General features: G+C 30.7%; 1 protein-coding gene across 1 annotated transcript; it reads right to left on the reverse strand.

Moving 5' to 3' along the window:
* Positions 1-9,738: 9,738 nt before the first annotated feature.
* On the reverse strand, positions 9,739-24,474 carry LOC129920516 (forkhead box protein K1). The gene is made up of 11 exons (XM_056001806.1): positions 24,355-24,474; positions 15,411-15,550; positions 14,828-15,206; positions 14,242-14,752; positions 13,866-14,137; positions 13,700-13,800; positions 13,420-13,640; positions 13,161-13,345; positions 12,916-13,020; positions 12,774-12,837; positions 9,739-10,672 (listed from the first exon to the last, which is right to left on the reverse strand). Exons 2-11 carry the CDS (start codon positions 15,489-15,491, stop codon positions 10,318-10,320), a joined length of 2,274 nt encoding a protein of 757 aa, XP_055857781.1. The 5' UTR covers positions 15,492-15,550; positions 24,355-24,474; the 3' UTR covers positions 9,739-10,317.
* Positions 24,475-25,102: the final 628 nt, after the last annotated feature.

Here is a 25,102-nt window from a genome sequence, read left to right on the forward strand (position 1 = left end):
CGTCGGAAATCTGCGTTAGCAAAATCGTCTTTCTGCTTTGTTGCATTAATGAGCACAACACTTCTGCAGAATGTTTGCAGGCCTGCGTAAGTACAATTTTTAGGTCAAGTCACTAAAGTGTTCATAAATAAAAAATATAAAAAAGGACCACAGAATGAGTTTTGTTTAATAAGCAAAAAAATTTCCTTTTTCAGTTCCCTAAAATATTGTTTTTAATAACACGAAAAATTTGTAAACCGTGTTACATTAGGGTGCACAGTGGGTACCGCCATAGCTCAAAAAAAAATTAGATGTCAGTTTTTTAAAATGCAATGGGTACTGCCTAAAACAGAAATATTTCTCCTTTTTTCAAAATGTTTAACCCAATTCCTGTTTGGCTACTCTGGAACTGTGTAGTTTTGTACATTATTTTTGTCAAAAATTGAAATATTTCTGTTTTAGGCAGTACCCAAACAGACCTAATGTTCTACAATCTCCCATCAAACCAAAAAAAGTTAGACGGTAACACCTTTTTTTCATTTCTTAATAGCCCAGTCGAATTAAACATTTTAAATGGAAAAAATTAGATCGTGCAATTTTTTTCATAGGACGGTAGAGAGCTTAAAACCAGTTTTTCGGGAAAATCGACCTTGCTTAAACCAATATGGGAGTGTTTTTATATGTTTTTGGAGATGATAAATCTAGCTGCAATGTTAGTTTTTGCAAATTCCTGAAATTTTATAATCAAAAGGAACTATCTCAAAATCGGTAAGTGTCGTTTTAAACAAAATAAGTAAATATTATAATTGATGTCTGACAAGATAATTAAGTCTTTGAATTTTTCAAATCGGTTCATTAATGCCTGAGATATGACCAATTGTTTATAATAAAAGCTTAAAAGAGAGAGAGTGAGTTAAATAACATTAAGGCTTTTTGTTATCGGGCTCGTAAGCCAAGCAATTTTAACCATTTTTATTTAGCTTAATATTCAGTAAATTGGAGATTTAGTCGGTTTACCTTCGAGTGCCATCTACTATTTAAGTTCTCAAATGAAGAATACTGTCCTACCTTTCGAAATAATAGCTCAGTTTTTTTCCCTTTTCGAGTAATACGAGTTTAAATGACCCTACACTGAAAAAAAAATTACAACTTAAAACTAAAAGATTGCCTTATTGGCACTATTATTTTTATTAAAGACTGACCTAGAGGTTTAGGGTAAGGTGCACGACTGACAGTCAGATTCGATCCCCGGCATAAACCATTTTTTTTTGTTACTTTTTCTTTTTTATTTTTCTTCAAAATAACAAAAAAATTAAAAATTGACTTGATGATGATTTCATAAAAAAATGGTCATTATATTTTTGACCACACTTTGTATGGGAGGGTACCCACTGTGGGGTCGCACAAAAAAAAAATACATATTTTCTTCTACTTTTACTAGCGGAATTAAAAAACTAGTGGTTCACATTTGAAACAAATTATCGATGAAAAAAAATATTTTTAATTAGGGTGTTCAAAAAAGTTTTTTTTTTGCGTTTGAAAAAATAAAAATGCGTTTTAGTGCACAGAAAGATTGTAATACGAAAATACCTGCCCAATTTTAAATTATATTTCATAAACCATGTTTTACAAACTTTCTCTGCAGTGAAAATTAATTTTGTTTTTCAAATAATTAAACAAATAAAATTTGAACCACTCTAATGGAAATTATTTATTTTCTTCGAATAATTTGGTCAAAATAATATCCATGTTGAATTTTTTGGAATTCCACAAGCACCTGTAGAAGATAACATTTTTTAGAGCCACCCTAACGGGCCAGTTGTAGCTATCAATGGTTTTCATCATTGAAACCAATCATTTGAATTTTCATGACAGGTCGTTTATAGCAATAATTGAAAATTTGCAATAATTGAAAATTTCTGTCATTGAAAATTCTTATCATTGAAAATTTCAGTTTTCCTGGTTGAAAGGGGCTGGTTATAGCGATCAGGAAAATGAACCATGAAACATTTTCAAATAGATATTTTGTGATGTTTTCATACGATTTTAAACACAAATGCTACACCAATCTCGATTATAAATGACTCAAAGAATTTTTTTCGAAAAGAAAATTTTCAATCCAACCATTATTTTTTGTTTAAATTTTATTTATTTGTTCATTTTTCGTGCTAGCTGATTGAAATTTGACACAAAATGTAACAAATCGTTCCCCTGAAGTGTTACAATTTTTTCCTGTTCCACTGCATACGAAAAATTTTTTCGTGTGTATTTCAATCAGGAAAAGAAGAGAGTTGGTAGATTTTGTGTGTGTCAACTGTCAACTGACGTAAGTTTTCCTGATCGCTATAAACGAGCTTCAGGAAAAAATATTCAATTTCATACTATTTCTTTTTTCCTGATGCATTTTCCTGATCGCTTTAAATCAAGCCGATAAATTTTATCTGACAGAAATGTATCAGTGAAACTGTGTGATATTGAAACTTAAATCCGTGGAACGATTCGTTTTATTTTTTGATGTTATGAATCAGCTGTTCAGGGGAATGAATTTTCTTCTGTGAAAAAGAAAAACACATTTATTGCAAAAAATAATTATTCATGTGTGATTTCCAATCGATCAATATATAACACTGGTTTACAAGGGTTTTGTTGCCGAAAAAAAAATATACTTTTCTGAAGGTTTTCGGTGTGCTGAACTCGAATCCGAAGTCAGAAAAAACTAATCAGCTCCCGTTTTTGAAATTTTACCGTTAGAAAATGCAAAAAAAACGTTTTTTTAGTACTTCGGACCTTATTCTTTTATATAAGGAATTTGTTTTAGAACATTAAGTAGCGGTTTTTAAAAGAACTGTTTTCCGTCTTTTAAAACCTGTTTAAATCATTTCAATATCTTTTTTATTGCCCGAAAAATATTACTCAAAAACCGTAAGATTTCATGTTACATTGATAAATCTTACGATTTTTGAGTAATTAAAGTAGTCATTTTAATAAATAGGCCAAAATTGTAAACAATGACAAAACAAATTTTCGAATTCAAGCTTTTTTCATTTTTTGCATTTTACGAGAACATGTACTATGTCTATAGTATACTAATGTAAATTTTTTTTCACCATAAGTAGACATTTTAACGAACGAAATTCCTACCGACTTTTTGAAAAAATCTGATATTTTGACACGTGCATTTTCGATTGAGAATTAGAGTGTTTTTTTTATATTAGGTGTGTTTTTTATTGCCACCGGTCTTAACTGGACAAAAAAAAACGCCTCGGGGCTTAACCTGAAATCTTGGCAGCACTGTATATTGAATGTTCCGAAACAGCAGACACAACAAAAATTTAGAGTTGTCAAATTTTTCGCTTTCGTCTTTTTCTTGTATTTTTCATGTATGTTTTACAAACAGATATAAAAATGTATGCTAGCAAAACTAGTTAAATACATTTTGTCCTTCCAAACGTCAGTTTTCACGTTTGTAAACAAATTCTAAACAATTTATAAAAAAGTAAGTTTGGTAGCACAGATTTAAAACTGTTCAAAAAGTTAAGCCCAGAGAAATCTCCGGGCTAAACAACTAAGCCCAAGGGGCTAAGGTGTTGTTGTATTAACATGTAAACTGCTTAGCCCAGACTGCTTTTTTTTGTCCAGTTAAGACCGGTTGTAATAAAAAACACACCTATTAAGTCAAAATAAGGTGAAAAAATACATATGTGCCTTAATTATGAAAGTGGACTAAGTCACTCCTAAAAATGGCATCAAATCTAGCCTAAAAATAATTATTATTTAAGGGGTAAAGTTTATTTGAACACAAAAGAAATATAAACAAATCCATTTATAACTTGTATTTAACCCCTCCCCCCGAAATTTTTTTTTTCAGAAAATCAAAAGATATAGTATAAACAAATACCTACAAGTCTAATATTTGCAGTACTAAATGGTTTGTTTGTGTATTTTAGTAATTTAATTACCCATCTGAAAATCTCCCTAAAAGTCTCTACCAATTTCGTATCGTTAAAGAAGCTGTCGATGAAGTTATTATAAGGAAAACAACAATTTTGTGGTCCATTACAACGTTTGGTAAGGGATTTTTCAAAAAACTAGTTTTTACCTCTTTGATCATTTCCTAAAGCACTATGTAAACACCTTAAAATGTTCTTTTAAGAACCCTTTAAATAACACAAGGTTTTTGGTGTCGAGACTTTATACTTTTTCAAAGGGTTTTCAAAGGGTTGCTGAACTCGAATCCGAAGACAAAAATATTCGATCACATCTCGTTTTTGAAATATTACCGTTATATCTATATAAATCTTTTCGACATCTTATCCTTTTATTTCAGAGAGTACCTATGTAAAATATTTCGTTATATTTTTAGCTTTCTATTTATCAAATTGTTTCAAATTAGAAAATCAGCTCATGCCAAACAACTTGGATTATTTCAAATTTTTATTTTTAAGTATTCCCGATTTAATTTAGAACTAAATTGATATAATAGAAAATATCTATTTTTTGCTACAAAATTTCAGTGGGAGAAAAATTTCATTTTTCAATGTTTTTATATATAAAATTGTGCGAAATAATTTTTTGTATAAACCCTAATAAGGGTTCAAATTTATTTCTTCAAAAAAAATTTCTTCCTCGCTAACGCTCTCAATTTATATGAAACAACTTATCACTCCTTGTACCAATTTAAACAAGAGATGCCGCCGAATATTCGGACATTTTATATTCGGTACATTCTTAAATTCTTCTACGGTAAGCAGAGCTATTTTAAACTTTTAACTATGAATTTCTCTCCTAAAAAATACTTAAAAAGGATATTGGCAAGTTTTTCGCTCTGACACAGTTCTAATGATCATTTATTTGCTTTAGCGGAATTAAGAATCGACTGCAGTTACATATAGTTGATAAAAAAGTTTTTTGATTCCTAAAAAAAAAATTTGTTCGGTCTGAGGTAACGCAGACATTAGTTTCGTTGTAATGAATAAATAATACTTAACTTTTTATTAGTTTTTTAATAAGAACATACACTGAATCATTATATCATATTCAATTAACCAACAAATAATAAAAACTCAGAAAAAATAACATTAAAATTTAAACTATAGTTATCAGTTTATCACATTTATAAGTTCAAAACAAAAACAAAAACCAAGAAAAATTCATTTAAAATATATCTTAAAAAAATGGTATTCATACTATTTATGCTTCTCAGAGTAAAATAGATTTATTTTCAATATATATAGATATATTCCTAGACATTAAATCCAAACGTTAACAAAGCGGATGTTCTTCATGTACCAGGAGCATTAATTGGTGTAGGTAGCTTGACTTTAATTTCTATAACGCTTAAGCGGTATATAATCGAGTTCTCATCGAGAACAGTCTAGCAGAACTTGAAGAATTCAGGCATTTTTTTAAATCTTCAATTATGTTGTACATATTCCCATTTTTTCTTTAATTTTGCCCACAAATGCTAGTTTCATTATTTTTTTTCATAAGAACATTACGATTTATTAAATAAAACGCATTCAAGTGTCCTTAAAATGTCTGATACAAACTGCTCGGGGCGGTTTTGAACATGTTCAAAAGTGCCCCACCATACTTGTTCAAAACTGCCCCAACTGTGTCAACGACATAAAATGTTGAATAAATATTTAACATTAATATATTCATTCAAAAATTCACCGTCAATTAGTTTAAAGTTCATTAACCATTAACAAAAATTGTATTGCGTTTTGAAATCACGTACCAATTTTTTTTTTAACTCTTACAATAAAAAAACTGAAATAATGCAAAACCACTATAAAAATCACCTTCCACCTATAAATCTGAAAGTCAGCCGAGATAACGATGGAAAGTCATTGACATTTATGGATATCGTGTTGACGGTTTCAAATATTGAAATACTTCTAAAAAAGATTGATATACTAAAATTTTATATGCAGTGTTCAAATATGCCCCGTGTTCAATACTGCCCCACTCTCCCTTATATCATTTTACCAAAGTAATTCGCGATGTTTTCGGAGTGACCAGTTGTTTTATTATGATTCCGAATAGGCTTGTGTAGTTCGCGAACGAACTAGTTCATCTTGGTGAACTAGTGAACTTAGTTCACTTACTTAGTTCAATTTAGTTCGCGAATAGCGAAAAAGATTTTTTTTAACAAACTAAACAGCAACCTAGAGCAGTCGTAATATAAGATATTACAAAACAACTTGCGCTCACTCTACATTATCATTTTTTTTATATATATTTTGGGTGAAAGGAACTCCCATCTGTATAGGGAATTTTCAAATTTGGTCCTTGTCTCCTTGTCTTAAACGCCGACAGCGCCCTTTTAACCCTACAGGCCTTTAAAGAATAGGGGTTGAGAAACCAAAGTGCATATGAAATTCCATCCAATTCTTTGTGGAGCGAAATCAGTTCTTCTGCTCTACCTCAAGATTTAGATGTAAAACAAAAGGCACAAGGTCGCTTGTGCCAGTATCAGCGTTTCTTTTTCAAGCACCACTTATTCTTAATTCTGAGCAAGAACAAAAAAAAGTAGCATATTTTGGTCCTTGCATTACTATGATTTTGATTTAATGAAAACAAAACGAACTTCTTCTTGTCAGGAACCAGAAAGCTCTACAAGTATAAGAACGAAATTAAGAATTTTTATAAAAAATAAAATATTTACCTACCTATCTGTTATTTTTAGGTTGTATTTGTTTTATTATGTAGAATGCCTCAATTTTACATAAATTTGGATTGGATAAAGTTTGTACAAACTAATTTTAATTCTAACAAAATCGGAGTGCTTAAAATAAATTGAACTAAAATGAACTAGTTCAGAACTAGTTCAGTAGCGCGATTTGCACTAAAATGATCGATCGATGAACTAAAGTGCCCAACTCTAATTCCGAAGCGACATGTGATTTTACCCGAGATTTTCATGATATAATTAAGAACAATCTTGTGGTTTTACCGAAAAGACTTCAGATTTTACGGAAACTCATCATTTTAATGGGGAACTCATAGAAAAGTTATGTAGGATATGACAAAATAGGGACTAGGGCGAAAAAAACCACTGGTTAGTCCGATCGCAGATCTGACTTTATGATCATGTCTAACGCAGGCCGTTAGGCTGACGTTAATGAAAACACCCTTTTTCGAGAAAAAAACTGAAAAAAAAATGATTTTCAAAAATTTCTTGCGAAACCCTTTATCTAATAAATGAAAACACGAAAATTCTATGAGTTCTCTTTGCAGAATTATTTGAATCCAATAATTTTTTTTCTAAAATGCGACTGCTGGTATATACAAAATGCGAGAGCAGATAACTTCATTTAGGCCTGGTACGCAGATCGAGCTAAATTTTGGCCGAGATAAAATTCCCATACAAGTTATCGATAAATTATTAGCTCAGCTAAAATCTTTCGGCAATTTGTATGGGAGCTAAAATTTAGCTCGATCAGCGTACGGGTGTTTTCATAAACGTCTGCTTAACTTAGGCCTGCGTTAGTCGTGTTCATAAAGTCAGATCTGCGATCGGACTAACTTAGTCCAACTGCAGTTCTGCTGTTCATAAACGTCAGTATGTCGTCAACATCGGGCAGATTGCGCAGCCAAAATTTTATTGCTGCAGAACTCAAGAAGAAATTTATTTGACTCTTGATTCGATTTTTTTTTGTTAATAAATGTAAATATTGTTAAAAAAAATGAAAAGCAAACATAAATTTTAATGACACAGAAAATTTCGAAATCGTGTTTTTTGAGATAATGTGTTTATATTAATTTTTTTCGTATTAGGGTGGCTCTAAAAAATGTTATCTTCTACAGTTGCTTGAAGAATTCCAAAAAAATCAACGTGGATATTGTTTTGACCAAATTATTGAAGAAAAAAAAAATTCCATTAGGGTGGTTCAAATTTTTTTTTAATTAATTACAAAAAAAATTATTTTTCACTGCAGCGAAAGTTTGTAAAACATGGTTTATGAAATATAATGTAATTTGGCATGAATTTAATATTACTATAGCAAAAACGCACTTAACAAACGTTCTGTGCACTAAAAATCATTTTTTTTTTCAAACGCATAAAAAAACTTTCTTGAACACCCTAATTAAAAATTTTGTTTCCATAGATAATTTGTTTTAAATGTGAACCACTCGGTGTTTTTATTATTTTTTTTTTTAGAAGAAAGTATTTTTTTTTTAGCCACCCTAATGTAACACGGTTTACAAATTTTTCGTGGTATTAAAAACAATACTTTCGGGAACTGAAAAAGAAATATTTTTTTGCTTAAACAAAACTCATTCTGTGGTAATTTTTTATATTTTTTTTCTGACGTTTATGAACACTCAGTGACTGCTGAAAATTGTACCAACGCAGGCCTGCAAACATTATGCAGAATTGGTGTGTTCATTAATGCAGCAAAGCAGAAAGACGATTGGACTGACGCAGATTTCCGACGTTTATGAAAACACCCTACCAGGCTTTAGCTATAAAAATTACAAATCTATTTTTTTAAGGTTTTTGAGAAAAAATCAATACCTCTTGTCTGAAACAAACCGATTTTCAAAAATGTCTTCCAAATCCATCGAGTGAGACATCGAAACAAGAAGTAAAGTAAACTCGGTAATCTTACTTAGGTATTTTTTTTTTTGAAATTCGTTTTCTGCAGTTAAATTTTTTTTTAGACACAAAATTTCAAGGGGGCACGAAGATTTGGGGAAGGTTCTGGTGGGACATATCATAAAAAAAGGTTGGGAAACACTGCTTTAAACCCTATTAATAAATGTACCCTTAATTATGAAAGTGGACTAAGTTACTGCTAAAAAGCGATTAAAACTTGCATTCAAATAATTATAATTTAATTGTTTAACTTTATTTAAACGTGAAATTACAGTAAATAGACTTGATTATTACTCCTTCAATTGTTTTAAAAAAGAAACACAATCAAATCTCTTAAATAAAATTACTAAATTAGTTTTTCTTGACACCATGCAAAAAGTGACTTAGTCCACTTTTATAATTATGGGCACAAATGAAAACAAAAATATTCTGAGTTCTCGTTGCAGATTTTTTTTTCTAAAATGCGGAAAGCAGATATCTGCGAAATGCGGGAGCCGATATCTTCAGCCCTAGGTCTCGAAACAGGTTTTGCTTTGGAGATATGAGCTTGTTATGAACCCGCGCACCCGCACAAAAATTACAAGTCTTTTTTTATTAAGATTTTCGAGAAAAAATCAAAGATTTCTTCAAAATGCATCGAGAGAGACATCAAAAGAAAGGTTTCTTTAAACCCTATTAATAAATGAAAACCAAAAAATTTTTTGAGTTTTCGTTGCACTTATTTGAATCCAAAGATTTTTTTTTTCTAAACTGTAGAAGCAGATATCTGCGAAATGGTTTCGGTTGGAGAATGAACACGCGCACCTATTTAGGTACAAAATTACAAATCTATTTTTTAAAGATTTTGGAGAAAAAATCTGAAAACAAATGTTTGTCAATTTTTTTTTGGTTTGGAAATATGAACAGGAGCATCCATTTAGGTACAAAAATTAAAGTCTATTTTTAAGATTTTCGAGAAAAAAACCCTTGCCTGAAAGAAAAATTATTTTCAAAAACATCTTCCAAATCCATCGAGTGAGACATCAAATTAAAGGTCTCTTTGAGCTCTATTCGTCAATCAAAAGTATCTTCGAGGTCTGGTTCATGAATTATTTGCAATTGAAAATTTTTTTTTCTACTCAAAATAAATGCCTATAAACAACAACAAAGAAGCATTTTATGATTTCACGAACGATAAAATTTCATTTTTATTGGACATAAATTTATGTAGACGATTTTTTATATTCGTAACACATTTTTAGTACATTCAGTTTGTTTTATTGATTTAATTTTTTTTATATTTATTGTAAATTTTTAACATTGCTTTCCCAAAACAATAATTATATGGAATTTTTCAGAATAAATTAAAAGAAGATAATGTAACCTTTTTCTTTTTGTTTGTATAAATTCGGTTAGTTGATTCATTCAAAAATTTTATTTTTTTTTTTTTTTCATTTGGTTATTTTGGGAGGCTTTTACAATAATTATTATCATGTAAAGTATTGCCGCGCTACTCTGTGCTTTGTTAATATTTATGTATAAATATTTTTTTTTTTATTTTTTTCCTATATATTATATAGTATGGATATCTTATTATATATATACACACATTATTATGTATATATCAATAAAAATGTTCACACATACATATATATAAAGGTTATATATATATATATATATTTGTAATTATTTTCAAAAGTTGGTTCTATTATTTTTTTGTTTTATTTTAAATGACAAACATACACATATTACTACTAGTTCATTTCTGTAGAATATTTTGGCCTTTTCATCGTCGTTTCAAATTCATCACCACTATCTAGTGTACCTCCAGTTCCACTATTGTAGTCGTGCACATCGTCATAGGCATCTTGCAGATGATGTGATGGTGTGTTCCCACTTGATGAATTTATTGATTGCGCAGATGTAACTGTTGCTGAATGATGGCGTTTGATAGCAACTAGGTTTCCAGTTGCTCCGCCACTGCCACCGCCATTTATATTACTGCCGGTCCCACCGCCATTACTAGTTGTCTGTCCAGATGTTGAGACAATAATCGATTGTTGTTGTCCGGTTGAGCTATTGTGAGCAGATATGTGGTATGGACTCTTGCTATTTTAGATAAAAAAAGAAATAAAGAGTAAATTTTAAAAAAGCAGCTCTGGTAAAAAAAAAATGCAGTTCAGTTGGTATTGATTTTATTTGACATACAATTTTTTTTCAGTTGGTCTGTTCTTAGGTGCTAAATCACACATAAATCTTACTTGATTTTCACATATGTTTTATGAATATTTAAGAAGTAAGAAATTCAAGTGACATAAAAGATTTCGATTTTTATAAAAAAAAAGTCGGGTTTTATTTATACTGTTATTTTTTTGCTAGTTTTTGTTAATAATATAAGGTCCTTGCAAAGAATCGAATATATGACGTAATCATTCAAATCCAGATTACACTTGTTTTTGTTCTGAATTAGTTAACATTCAACATAAAACACATTCATTCAAATTATTAAAAAAAAATCATACAATTTCACTTAAAATAAACATTCATATAATGTATAAATTCATAAAAATATTATATGATTTATACATATTGTTTCACATTGCCAAACATTCGAATCATACATATTGTCATTTCTTGAATTTAAAAACTGTGGTGTAAAAAACATTCATTCAAATTGTTAAAAAAAATCATAGAATTTCACTTAAAAAAACATAAAAATATTCATATAAAAATTCATAAAAAATATTATATGATTTATACATATTGTTTCACATTGCCAAACATTCGAATCATACATATTGTCATTTCTTGAATTTAAAAACTGTGGTGTAAAAAACATTCATTCAAATTGTTAAAAAAAATCATAGAATTTCACTTAAAAAAAACATAAAAATATTAATATAAAAATTCATAAATAATATTATATGATTTATACATATTGTTTCACATTGCCAAACATTCGAATCATACATATTGTCATATCTGGCGAGTTATTATTTTTTTTTTTTTTAATCTACTTGAATCTATTCGAAAAAGGCAAGCACCAACACACATCAGCATCACAGTCAATTTTAGTTTCACTCAAAGTTAATTTTGCATCTTTTTTTGCGGAATTTATGGAATCATCAATCTCTTGAAATTCGATGATCAAGCTGAATTGTCAAATCGGAAAATTAAAAATAGAGAACATTAAATAAAAATAAATAAAAAAACAACAAAAACTACGAGTTTTATATCTAAGGTTGGCAAGAGCATGCGAAGCAACGAAAATCCCTGATTCTTGTTCTCAAAAGACGTTCAATATATTCTCTTGTTCTCTAAAGACGTTCAATATATTCTCTTAATTTCGTGAAAATAAAGCAGCTTGTAAAAAAACGTATCCAATTTTTGTACATGTATTCAATCAACATTCAACATAATTATCATCAATTCAAATTATTAAAATCATTCAAATCCAGCGTACACTTCTTTTTTGCATACTTAAAACTGTTCTTACTTTAAAATCATTAATACATAAATTAATATTATTTATACATTTTACCAAACATTCAAATCATGCACTATGTTATTTCTACAAATTTAAAACTGTCCAGCTATGTATGTATATTTTTTGCCTACTTAAATATAATGTCAACATTCATGCACAAACTTCTTATCAGCTGCACAGTTAATTATTTTCACTGAAAGTTAATCTTTCATTCTTTTTTGTCGTCAAATTCTTTGCAATTTGTAAATAAGAATTTATGCAAATAACGATCTCTTGTATCGGAAATCATTATATTGCTATAAACAAAAATAACTAATGTAAACATCTTCCCAGTATTTCCTTGTGTCTAGACCATCGCCAACACAAGGAAATATTGTGAGGAAGTTCAACGTCAGAGCAAATAAAAAATAAAAATTATTCGCATTTGACAAACATTTAAAAGCATACAGTCCATTTTCATTAATTCACAAACAAATAAACAATCATTTACATAATAACTTGAGATGGGCATCAGCATGCTTTATATTGTGTGTCTATGGTGGCTGATTTTTTAACTAAACAACACAACGGAAATCCGTTGAAACCCGAGAATATAAATAAATAATTATTCCTTGGATAGGAATGTTAAAATTTTGAAACACTAAATAGAGTCTTAAAATAATATCTGAATCCAAATATTGATATTAATACATTTATATAATTGTCAAAATTTAATTAACTTACTTGTATTGACTGTGTGCATTGTAGGACGATGGTTGCATAACGGTTTGTGAGTTGTACATCAAGTCTTTAACAGAAAATAAAAACACAAACATAAATAACATTAGAAATAATATACCAAAAATACAATCAATTAAAATGTAACCTTCAGCTGAATGATTTTCTAAATGGCCTTGATAAGACATTCCAGGTGATCCAGGTGCCGATTGCAAGACAATATCATGTAATGGTGAACTTTCACGAGAATTATCTAAAAAAAAAAATAGTAAGAATAACATAAATTTTAGAAAATATTTTATGGAGACTCTGACTAATACGAGAATTATTTGATTTAGACGATAAGTATATGCAGTTATTTTTGAAAAAAAAAAAAGAATTTTTAAAACTTACCAATGTGGCTGGGAGATACAGGAGCTGATCGTGGCATACCGTATGATGGGCGAAAGCATTGACTTCCTCGTTGTCGACGTTTTTTATAGCTTTGGTCTATAAGCTTAGCTTCACTTGTTGGATCTATACGCCAAAAACTTCCTTTACCTGGTTCATCTTGAGATCTTGCAACCTTAATAAAATATCTAAAAAAAAAAAAATAAATAAATTCCAAAAGTTATTTGAGGACAACAAAAATGGTGAAAGAAATTTGCGCAACCTGTTCAAACTGAGATTATGCCGAATTGAATTTTGCCAGCCTTTGTTTGCTTCTTTTCGATAATATGGATAGTTTTTTGATATAAATGAATAAATTCCAGATAATGTTAGTTGTTTATCAGAAGCTGCTGATATCGATTGAACTATTAATTGTGCATAGCTGTATGGTGGTTTTTCATGGTCATTATAGTTTGATGTTGATGGAGTTTGAAACATATCTTGCTGTGGAAGTCATATTTTGTATTATTAATTATTTTCAAAATGTGTAAAATAAAACTTACACCCTGCAGATTATTATTATTATTATAGCTACTGTAACTTTGATAGTCTTGAAAACCCTGCCGAGGACTCGTTGGGCAGCTATTCGCAGCACTTATAGTACCTTGACAATAAAAATATAATCATTTTATTTTGGGTTGACATTTTTTTAATTTATGTTTTTCTTACCAGTTGGCGATGGATATGGGCTTTTTTGTTCCGTTTTGGGAATGGAAATTTTAAGCGGTGAATATATCACATTTGATTTTTCCATAGATGTTGCATTTAAATTCCTTCGATCAGAAAAATAGTGCATTTTTGACAAGTTATTACTGGCGGGGACATTGTTTGTAGATGCTATTGCATTGTTATGCAACGATGATGATGATGATGTCGTTGTGGAATCAACAAAACTTTCAAATAAAATTCGAATTTCTGTGCTTGGAAACCGAAAGGAACAACTAAAACAAAAAGAAAAAAAACAATATTTAAAAACAAATTCTATCATTTGTCAAAGTTTTAAATGCTATTTAATCAGAAAACAGGAAAATAAAAAATTGTTTACCTTTTTGGTAATTTCATTGGTTCAGCATATCTCCGTTGAAAGAGATCATCAACAAATACACCATTTTTACTTAAACACGCAACATAAAAATCACAAGTATCCGCATCATATAAAACCTGAAAATGCTTTCTCGAAACGAAACTATTTCGAGCAACATGAAAATGTACATGCGATGTCGATGAATTTCTTCCAATTTCAATACAATTTTCTGTTATATAAAGGATGTCATTTTCATGCTTTAAAACTCCGTAAGCATTTTTTGGCGGCGGTGGTGGAGCATTTTGTAGCTGGTTGTGGCTGTGGGTTTGTTGTTGCTGTTGTTGTTGTTGTTCAGCAGGAGATGGTACAATTTCATCAGTGTAAATTTGCTGTTGATTATGTTGCTGCTGCTGTTGCTGTTGAATGTAGTCAAGTTGATTTTGAGGTTGATGCCAATTTGTAGGAGACACACGATTTCTGCTGCTATTCTGCTGTTGTTGTAATGGAACTGATAAACGTGAATAAGAATGAGCTGGCGGTGGGGGCGGAAGTGGTGAAGAAATTCTTGAACGATTGTTATTGTTATTATTTAAATAGATTTTAGTACCAGCATTAGATTGGGTGATTCCAGGGGAATTCCGATCCTTATCATCTTCAGGATCATTGAATCCACCTCCTCCTCCTCCGCCTGTTTCTCCTCCTCCTCCGCCTCTACGGTGGTCGCCACCCCTTATTTCCGGAGAAGAAACTTCCGATGTTGTGACTCGCTCTTGATATAAGCTATTTGAATAGCTTTGTTGCTGCTGATGTTCATTTGGAGAACTGAGAATATCTTGCTTTTGTTGTTGATCAATATTTGTTGATTTTGATGATGAATTCGAATAGTTTTGCTTGCGATTTATTGATGAATTTGGTAGAGGAGGTGGAGGACTTTCTTCAATATAATCATGGATTAATTGTTCTTGTTTAATCACAACATGATGCGGCTTGATCAATAAATAACAAACAAAAAAGAAATAATTAAATATAACTTTTCAATAATAATTAAATACAAAATTCAATAAGTGCACAAATGAAGAAAATTTGATTTTAAAAAGAGTTTATTGCTTCCCTTTGTGTCAATTTAATCAATAAATAAGAATGTTTTCAGATTTATAATAAATCATTAAAATTTGAAAAAAAGTACTCACCGATTGAGAAATAATAGCAGAGTTTTCGGGTGATCTATCTGGATGTTGTGTTTGATAAGAATTATTATTATCCGTCATCATTCATAAAAAAAGTCTATTTATTTGTCTCTTTTACAGTTCTTGTTGTTATTGTTTTATTTCTAAGCAAATAAAATAAAAATTAAGAATATATTAAAATGCTTTTGTACATTGAAAAAAAAGTGAAGGAAGCGTTTTTGTAATTGTGCACACAAAATTGACTTTTTTTTGCTGATGGAACCAATAATTTCTTTTTACCGAAATGATTTGTGTTGTTTGTTCAGTAAGTAATAAAGTTACAATGAATATTATTATAAAATATCAAGGATTTTATTTTCGTGACTTAGAAGAACCATTTATGGAAACAAATTGAAATTGTCTACTCAAGGCAAAATGAAGGAAACTGCATTATATTGCTCGATTCTCTAAATATTTGTTCGGTGATAAAGGGTTGATATTTGGCTAGAAGAGGTCACCCAAATTTTGTATAGAGACATCGTACTTTAAGAATCCGAAAACTCTCTAGGCCCGAAGCGCGGATTTGCCCCAGCTACTATTATACTGTCATAATGAGATATGAGGCCCTACTCTATATTTCGTTCCGAAAGTCAATTTATTCTATTCGAAAGTGCTTTCCGTTCCGCTTTGGATTGCTATCTTTGAGATATTTCGTGTTCTATCACATTTGTTGAAGAAACAAATTTTCCGTATTCGAATGTTTTTGTCATTCGAAAACGAAATACGGGGTACGAAAATTCCGCTTTCGGAATTCTCATTTCGAAAGAATTCGATTTAGAAATAAAGAGTACCAAATATTCGTTTTAGAAATTGTTTAATTTCGAAACGAGATACAGAGTAGGCCCCCCTGAAGTTGAATCTCGAATGTTTGTCACTCTGAAAACAATTTCTTCGTTGATATTATAGTTACCGCAGGGAAACGTTAAGGGGAATATATGTATAAGTGCTTGGCCTATAGCAAAATTAAGATCTATTTTTTTTATTTTTATTTCATACGCGTTAGTTATCATTTTTATTTATTTATTTTATGCTTGAAATGCTTATATAAATTTAGATATGTTGTCTTTGAAAGCTAAAATTTTTTAAGATAACATTAAAAAGAACATTTAATACAATTTTAAGAGTGATTTAAATTAGTTTTTAAAAACAAATAACAAAGAGTTAAAAAATAAAAAACACAAAGAAGGAATAAACAAAACAAAAAAGAAAGAAATAATGAAATGCGAAAGAAAATTTAAACTTAACTATGTACAAATTGTATAAAGATAAAAATACTTTCATAAAAGGGAATAGTGGGTTTTAGTTTCTTGCTTTAGTCTTGTGGCATCATTTTTTTTCTCTCAAGGAGGTAAAGAATTCCATGAATATAAACAAACAACTGATGCTTAGATGTAAGAGATACATAACGTGGTTTATTTTTTTTTTAATTAATAAGGGATTAATGTACCTTTAAAATGGGAGGGGTTTGAAAGGAGATACCGATGAACATTAGTTTTGAAGTTTTGAGTTTTGAAATGGGATGGAAAAACAGAGGCGGGTAACGCGTTCCACATTCGTGTAGTCCGGCTGAAGAAAGAATCTTTGTATTTGACGGTACATCCGAAGTTGGACTCTAAGATAAACTGATGAGCATTCCTTAAAACGCGAGTTTTACGGTCGAATTGTTTCGGGGGAGGCATGCAACTAGCTATTTGATCACAGCACTGCTTATAAAAATAAGGATTGAACAACGTGAGACATGAGACGTTACGACGGTGCTCAAGAGACGCAACTGTATCAGTTATTGATCTATCACCTATCATTTGTATAACTCAACGAGGTTATTGGAGCACCTGCCCAGATGATGGAGTTATACTCAAGCTTTGGACGAATATACATATGTTGTAAATAACGCTAGATTAGATGGGAAGAAAAATGTCTTGCATCGTCGGAGGAAACCGAAACATTGCGCAGGAGGTGGTTTGTAATGCACATACCGAGAATTAAAAGCTTTTCCGTCACTCATGGATAGTGGCATAAGAGACAGGTTCCGCTTTAATGATAGTAAGCAGCATTGTGTTTTTGAAGCATTGAATTCTACGCGATTTCTTATTCCCCATTGGACAATGCTATCAAGATCAGAATTTAATGAACTTAAAACATTTAGCCGTCCAAGATCCACTTCCGAAGAACATGTGCGAGAATCAGGAAACGAATATGAAAAACTGAGGGTACTATCATAAGCAAAACCGTTTAGTGGATTAAAAGTTTCAGAGAGGAGATCATTTAGAAAAATGAGAAAGAGAGTCGGAGATAGAACGGAGCCCTGTGGCACACCAGCATTTATTTTATGGGTTTCAGACTTGAATCCATCTAATATAACTTGTATTGAACGGTTGGAAAGGTAACTTCTAATCCAACGAACAAGAACGCTTATCGACACCAAAATCACGCATTTTCGAAAGAAGAGCTTGATGCCAAACTCTATCAAATCAAATGCACCAGCCTGTTCAGTTTTCGTTTCCAAAAGCCGAATTGTATTGGAGTGTACAGGAAAACTTAAAGACCTTGGCAAAATAAACAAAGTCACTCTGCACTGGGTACCTGGGTGCGTTGGTGTTCAGGGGAACGAGGAGGTGGACTCTTTAGCAAAATCGGGAGCAAGTTCCCCTTTAATGAGATCCTAGACGAGGAGACTAGGAGAACAAAAATCTGGACAGAACTACCAAAACTGAGACAGGCCAAAATGCTTTTCGGGAACTACAACCAAGAGCGTTTCAAATCCTGCATCAGTATAAGTAGGAACAACCTCAGGTTAATCACTGGTCTTCTCACGGGCCATTGTAAGTTAAGAAAGCACCTAAACATTTTGGCCTAGTAAATACTGCAACATGTAAATTCTGTAATGAACAAGAAGAAACATCAGATAACATTCTGGGTAGTTGCAATGCAATAATACACCAAAGATTCAAACACCTAGGTTACTAGCAATTCGAAGAGGAAAAATTACACTCTATGAAAATACCCCAAATATTCAATTTCCTGGTTAGAGGAAGAACTATAAAATGAGTAACTAACGCAGCTATTTTAAAAGGAGGGCACTTTATATCTTATAAGGTAGCAGTTCATCTTACGCCCCAATATCAATCAATCAATCAACAAAATTGATGTGTGCAGCTGGAGATAGGTAGCTAGCCAGGGCTACCTTTGTAAATTTTAAAAAAGAGGTAAAAAAAAAGAGGACTTCAAGAAACAAAAAAAGCCTCAGTCTTAAAGGGATTAAAATAAAATAAAACACATGACAAAGTCGCACGAAATTGCCGCTAATAATTCTGAAAATAAAATTCAATTCTGGATATCTACCTTAAAGAGTTGGAGAGTTAAAATTCTCAAAAATTAACGACGCAGCGTTTTTCCCGTCGACGTTCAAGTGTAAAATTTCTGGCCTCTGCCAATGTCGACGTTCAGGTGTAAAATTTTAGTTACACCAAACTAAAAAACACTGTTGTTTGTGTTTTCCATACAAAATAGGTGTCGGCGGCTTTTTTTGTCGGCCGTCGTTTTTGGTTTGGGATAACTTTAAACGAATAATTACTTTCAAAAATGAATAAAAACACTTTCTTTCATTTCTCACTCTACTTTAGTTCACTCTACTTTAACTTTAGTAAAATTAAGCATTGCAGTGTGGGAAACAGAAAAGTGAAAACTATTCCTCGCCTTAAATATAAATGTTAAGAAAGCAAAACATAGTAAATCAAATATTTTGAAAAGGAGGAAAAAGTAGCACAAAAATATCAAAAAGAGGAGTTTTTGGACAATTTCTTAAAAGTAGTTTAGTAGTAGATTGGGTGATAAAAAGAGGAAAAAAAACCCTCTTAAGAGGCACGAAGAAAGCCCTGCAGCTAGCTAGGGACCGAGCAAGTTGGACAAGCTTTGTTATTTGAGGCCGAGATCCATCCTGAACTTATTTAAGTAAGTAAATTTAGAAAATGATTGGTAAAAAGTCCAAACATTGAATTAAAACAATTGAATATACCTATGTATATTGCCACTTGCCATGTAACTCTCTACCTCTCTTCACCAAACCTAGGGCTTATTTCTCGTCGAGCTTCCACTTTTAAGAACGCAACCTGCTCAGAATATGCTTGTTTATACAGTTGTGTTCAAAATAATAGTAGTGCCTGCAACAAAATAACATTTTTTATATTTACGGTGCTTCTACGGTTAAAAATTTAATTTCTTTGATGTCAAAGTTTGTAACGGTCAATTACTTATAAATGTATCGTAGTTTTAAAATGAAAAACAAGGTGCTAAATAATTTTTCATTGACCTTTGGTTCTTCTTTCTAATTTGGTCTGTTCAAAATAATAGTAGTTGAAGTTATTTTTGAAGAATTTAAAAGCGGTTTATAACTTAGAATATTTATTTTTGCTTTAAAAGTAAGTACTCATATAATTTGAAAAATTTTTCAACAAAAAACGATTTGTTTCGGTTTTAATCTATTTAAAGTTCGAAGAGCAAAACACTGCAGTTCGGATAACGGAAACTTATACGAAAGCTGCTTGAAGAAGGGAAAACCTACTTGGAAGGTTATATTAGGATGGTCCCCTACAATGGTAGCCAATGCAATAAACTCAACAAAAGACCCGAAACGCGCGGTAGAAAAAGAAATAAAATGCACGACTGGGGCCGCACGTACTTGCTCTTGCAGTTCAAAGCACTTTTATGTTAGCTTACTTGTAGGTTATAAGAGCTGCCTCTATATACTTTTTAAGAAATTTGGTTGGGGAAAAAATAAAATTTAGTTTTTATTTGACTTGACTTTTTTTAAATAAAAACTAAAACGGCAGTTTTACTGCAAATACTTCGAATATTACGTATGCTAAATTTTATCAAAATCATTAGAGCCATTTTTGAGAAAATTGCAATAACTCCATAATGATGTACGGGAAGAGCCGACATCCGCGATTTAAAAAATCGTAAAGACCATATTTCCACTATCCGCATTTTTTGAGAAAAACTAAAAACGCAGTTATGTTAGAACTATATACAGCATTACGTGTGTTAAATTTAATCAAAATCGTTAGAGCCGTTTTCGAGAAAATTGCAATAACTCGAAAATTTTGTATGGGAGGTATACGTTCTAAGCGAGATATTAAAAAACAAAAAAAAACCAACCTTGGAAATTACGAAAAAAACATCCATACCAAATTTCAAAAAAATCCGTCTACCCGTTTAGGCTGTAGCCACTTGTACAGATGGACGCACCGACGCACAGACGCACAGACGCACAGACCGACGGACGTCATGACGAAACCCACTTTTTTGGACTTCTCCATCATCGTAATGTTAGTTTTGATTAAAACCTCGAATTTTTTTTTTGACACGAAACCAATACTTGCCCTATAGAGCAAGTAAAAAGACCGTCGTAGATGACAGGCGTATTGTCCAGATGAGCAAAGTTGAGACTTCTGCATCGTCGTTTCAAATCCAGAAGGCCTTAAGCCTGGATTGCAGTGCAGTGAACATTCGGAGGCGACTGTTAGAGACTAATTTGTACGCTTGAAGTCCACGAAAAGTTCCGCTGTTAACAAAGAAATATGTTAAAATACTAAAATTTTTGACCCTCCATGTTTAACTGTTTTCGTCGTATATTTTGGAACATATTCCGTATTGGGTGGACGTCGGACGTATTGTGGAGATCCAGTACCACCAAAGAGGACAAATTTGCTCTCATCAGTAAACAATATGTTACGCCATTACTTCGTTGGCCAGTTTATGTGGTATTTTACAAACTGGATACGCTTTTTAATATGTTCCGCGGAACTTTTCGTGGACTTCAAGCGTACAAATTAGTCTCTGACAGTTACTATTATTTACTATTATTTTGAACACAGCTGTATGTACCTAAAGGTCTTAAAATGTTCAATGATTTGCCAAATCATTTAAAGTCAAAAAATAATTTCAAAATATTTGAGAAAAAAATAGTTAGTTTTTTAAAAACGAAATAAGTATAGATTTATTTTTTTATCTATTTATGATTACCTATTATATTTAAAGTAGTTTTGTAAATTGCTTAATTTGCCAAATAAATAAATGAAATACAACTACATCATCTGAATTAACGACTTTAAACTTCATTATCACCGTCCCATTGCAATTGCATCTCACAGATAAAATTTTGGTATCTTTGAATTATTCCGACCACAAACAATATATCTCAATTTTACTATTGTTTTTTTAGGGTCGTCGATGTAGTAAATGTTGCTGATGTAGTTGATGTAGCCCAAGAAGGACTCAACAGAGCTTTTATTCATGAACCTGTTATACAAAATTCTATTATTTCGGCACAATAGGTATATCGTCGGCGTAAAGGAAAATATGTAGTTCTAAATCCACTTTTTTATCGAAAATGAGTTAATGATGCAGTTTTACTAATTTGCGGGTGCTCTTTCCGAATTTGAGAACCGTTTTTGTCAAAAATTTAATGGGACATAGAACAATAAAAACAGGGTAGTAGCCTTTTGAAAATGAGCCCGAGTATTCTTGATTCTAAGTCCCATCATATTTTGTTCTAAGTCCACATTTTATTTAAGGAAAAAACCTACTTCTGTAGGAATTGTTCTATGTCCAATTTTGGGTTTTTAGTTTTTCAAAATATTTTAAAATAGTATGCACCTACTAATGAGGTAAACTTGTATATTTTATTCAAGAGAAAAGAACAAACTTCATAAAAAAAAAAAAACATAACTTAAATGGCAAACGAGCAGAAAATTGTCGCTTTAAACCAATTTGAAACTTAAAAATCGTCCCCTGTTAAATTAGCTTTTTGTGACTTAGAACAATTTTGCTTTACGGCGACGATATGTAGGTACACCTTTTGAGATAATACACCGACAGAAATATATAAAGTAGACAAAAAAAAAAAAACATACCAACGCGATCAGTCTTAAATCCTCAAAATATTTATGTTGTTTCCTGAGGTCAAACCCGGCAAACAACGAAAACCAACACAAAAAAAAAACCTAAACCTCACAGGTTCTTGATAGAGGCGCACACTAATGTGAAGTTGTCAAAAATTACAAGAGAGGTTATGATATGAAGTTTAATAGCCACACGCTCGCTCTTCAAGATCAAAAAAAAAAACAAAAAAAAACAATAGCTAATTTGAATAAGAATAACACAAGACCAAAAAAAGAGTAACAATTTTCAATTCATAAGTATCCTCTAAAATAGGGGTACCTCGTTTATTATAATCACAAATAATTTTCGCCACAGTAAGAGCAGAAGAGGAAGGAAAAATAAGAAACAAGAAGGTGGATTATGTTACACACTCACTTCAATACTCTCTACTCACATTAGCAACAGTAGCACATTTATGTAGTTTATTTTTTATTATTATTTATTATTTATTGGGAAAACAGTTTACTTATTTGACTTTCTTTTACTAAATTTTTGTTTAACTAGATTGTTAAATATTCACAATTACACAACAACAATAACACCAATAATAACAACAACAACAAAAACAACAACAACAAATATGAGAAATATTTAACTCAGTCAGTAGATAGTTTAATTTATATCTCGTGTGTTACATACAAAATCGCGTGTTTGTTTGTTTTTCTGTTTTTTTTTTCAAATTTGTATATAATTTTTTTTTTTTAACCGCAGTCAATAACAAACAAAAAAAATACGATTTTTTGCCCAAAACAACCAACAAACGGTGAATCCTGAAATGGATGTTCTTATGTTTGGCAAGTGTGATTATCTAGAGTACAAACGACAAACGAGTAAAGTACCTACAAAATAAATAAATAATACAAAAAAAAAAAACAACACGCAAAATTACGCACGAAAATAGAGAGCGCAGCGCAAGCTTCCACTCTGAGACTCAATTCGGCTCGACTCGATTCGATGTAACAGCAAAAAATCAAAATTATTTATTTTTTTATTTGTATTTTTTGTATTTGTACTTTCCATGCTATGATGACTGACTTTTTTTGTTTTTTTTTTTTTCTTATTATTACGATTTAACGAACAAAGTAGGCAGAGGTAGGGTTAACCGTAATTGTATATATAAACAGAAACTCACGGTTTGTGTATAAAATTCCAATGCAATATTTATTTTTGCTCAATTTATTATGTTTTGCTCAATTAAAAAAAAAATATACCTGAGATTGGATCAACACTTGAGTTTTGGCATAATTTATTTACAATATTCTTCACAATAAATCATATATTTTTTTGTTTTGCAAAAATAAAAAAAAAAATATTGAAAAAAAACTCTTTTTCGTAAAAATCTTTTTTAGGGCAACGTGCTTCACAACATTCATGCAAGAGTGACAAGACGAGACGACAAATTATTAACAGCTTTTTTGAGAGCTTCTTTTTCTTTTGCTTTGCTTTTTTTTTTTTTTTTATTTAATAACAAGTTGGTTCCTTCGGTAAGTTTTGGTTGGATTTGTGGAGAGTAGAGGTAGTATAGTAAAAAAAAAAAAGTTGGTAGTTAAAAAAAAATATGGGAGGCTTATTCTAATGTAAAATGCAAATGTGGAAAGGAGACAAAAAAAAAATATATGAAAATAAACCGAACATGTTTCAATTCCAATCAAAAAAAAAAAAAAAAATAGAATTCTGTATTTTCAGCGAGTTTTATAACCTAATAAGTAGATATATATTTATATATATTATATATGCGAAAAATTAGTAAATAAACACCAGCCAGAGAGCCACTATAGCAAGCAGCAGCACGTTGATCGGAAATTAAGCATTAAGCAGAAAAATATAGAAGGAATGAGACGACGACGGTGGAATTTAATTTATAAAAAAAAGGAAAGAAGAGATGAGAAAAAACACCATACACAAAAAACATCAAAGATCAGATAATAAAATATGATAAAAATTATTGTTTTTTTTTTCTTCTAACTTTGATTCTTGTCGCACAATATTTTCTATTTGACATACACACTTCGGATTGGTTTAAGTGTTTTATTTTTTTTTTTGTTTTAATATATTCCACAGCAAAAAAAAAATAAATCTACAAGTTGATGTTTTTTTTTCAATTTTTTTTTGTTAAAAATATTGAACTGTATGTAGCACGAGCGAATTTAAAAATGGGAGCAATTTCGAAAAGTCATTCAAATTCTTTTTTGCTTATTTAAGAAAAATAATAAAAAGCAATAAACAAACAAGTTGCGAGAAAAATTCTAGAGTAGACTTCTTACTTTACACGCAAACTCCTACTCCGACATTTTGTGTTCTTTTCTCGGAGATATTTTGCAGATAAATAGAATAGAAAATGTGGTAGAGAGAGAGAGAGAGGACGATGGTGTGGTTGTTGGTGCCAGGGTTGTCATATTATCCTAAACTATAGTTCGCTGGCCCAAAAAAATAGTAGCCCAATATCCAATTAGTTTTTTTTTTTATTAAAAAACAAGTAACAAAAAAAGAATAGTTGTTTTTTATCATGAAGGTATAATTACAACTGCCACTTTTTGCAAAAAGTCAAAAAGTGAAAATTTTCAAACTCATTTTGTGACAGTTTTTCAACCACAAAATTAAAAATAATGATGCAGAAAGCTTATTTTATGGTTTAAGAAACAATTTTTGTAGCTTTTTCCAAAAACAAATAGCGCTAGAAAGAAATAAAAAAATTTTACTTTTGTAAATTTCTC

The sequence above is a fragment of the Episyrphus balteatus genome, chromosome X (assembly GCF_945859705.1).
Source record: "Episyrphus balteatus chromosome X, idEpiBalt1.1, whole genome shotgun sequence".
NCBI classification, from domain to species: domain Eukaryota; kingdom Metazoa; phylum Arthropoda; class Insecta; order Diptera; family Syrphidae; genus Episyrphus; species Episyrphus balteatus.

Coding starts and splice junctions, on each gene's coding strand:
- LOC129920516 (XM_056001806.1), bottom strand. CDS start 15,491: ATGATGACGGATAATAATAATTCTTATCAAACACAACATCCAGATAGA. Junction 15,207..15,410: donor CTGCTATTATTTCTCAATCG/GTGAGTACTTTT, acceptor TTATTGATCAAG/CCGCATCATGTTGTGATTAA. Junction 13,346..13,419: donor CATAATCTCAGTTTGAACAG/GTTGCGCAAATT, acceptor TTTTTTTTTTAG/ATATTTTATTAAGGTTGCAA.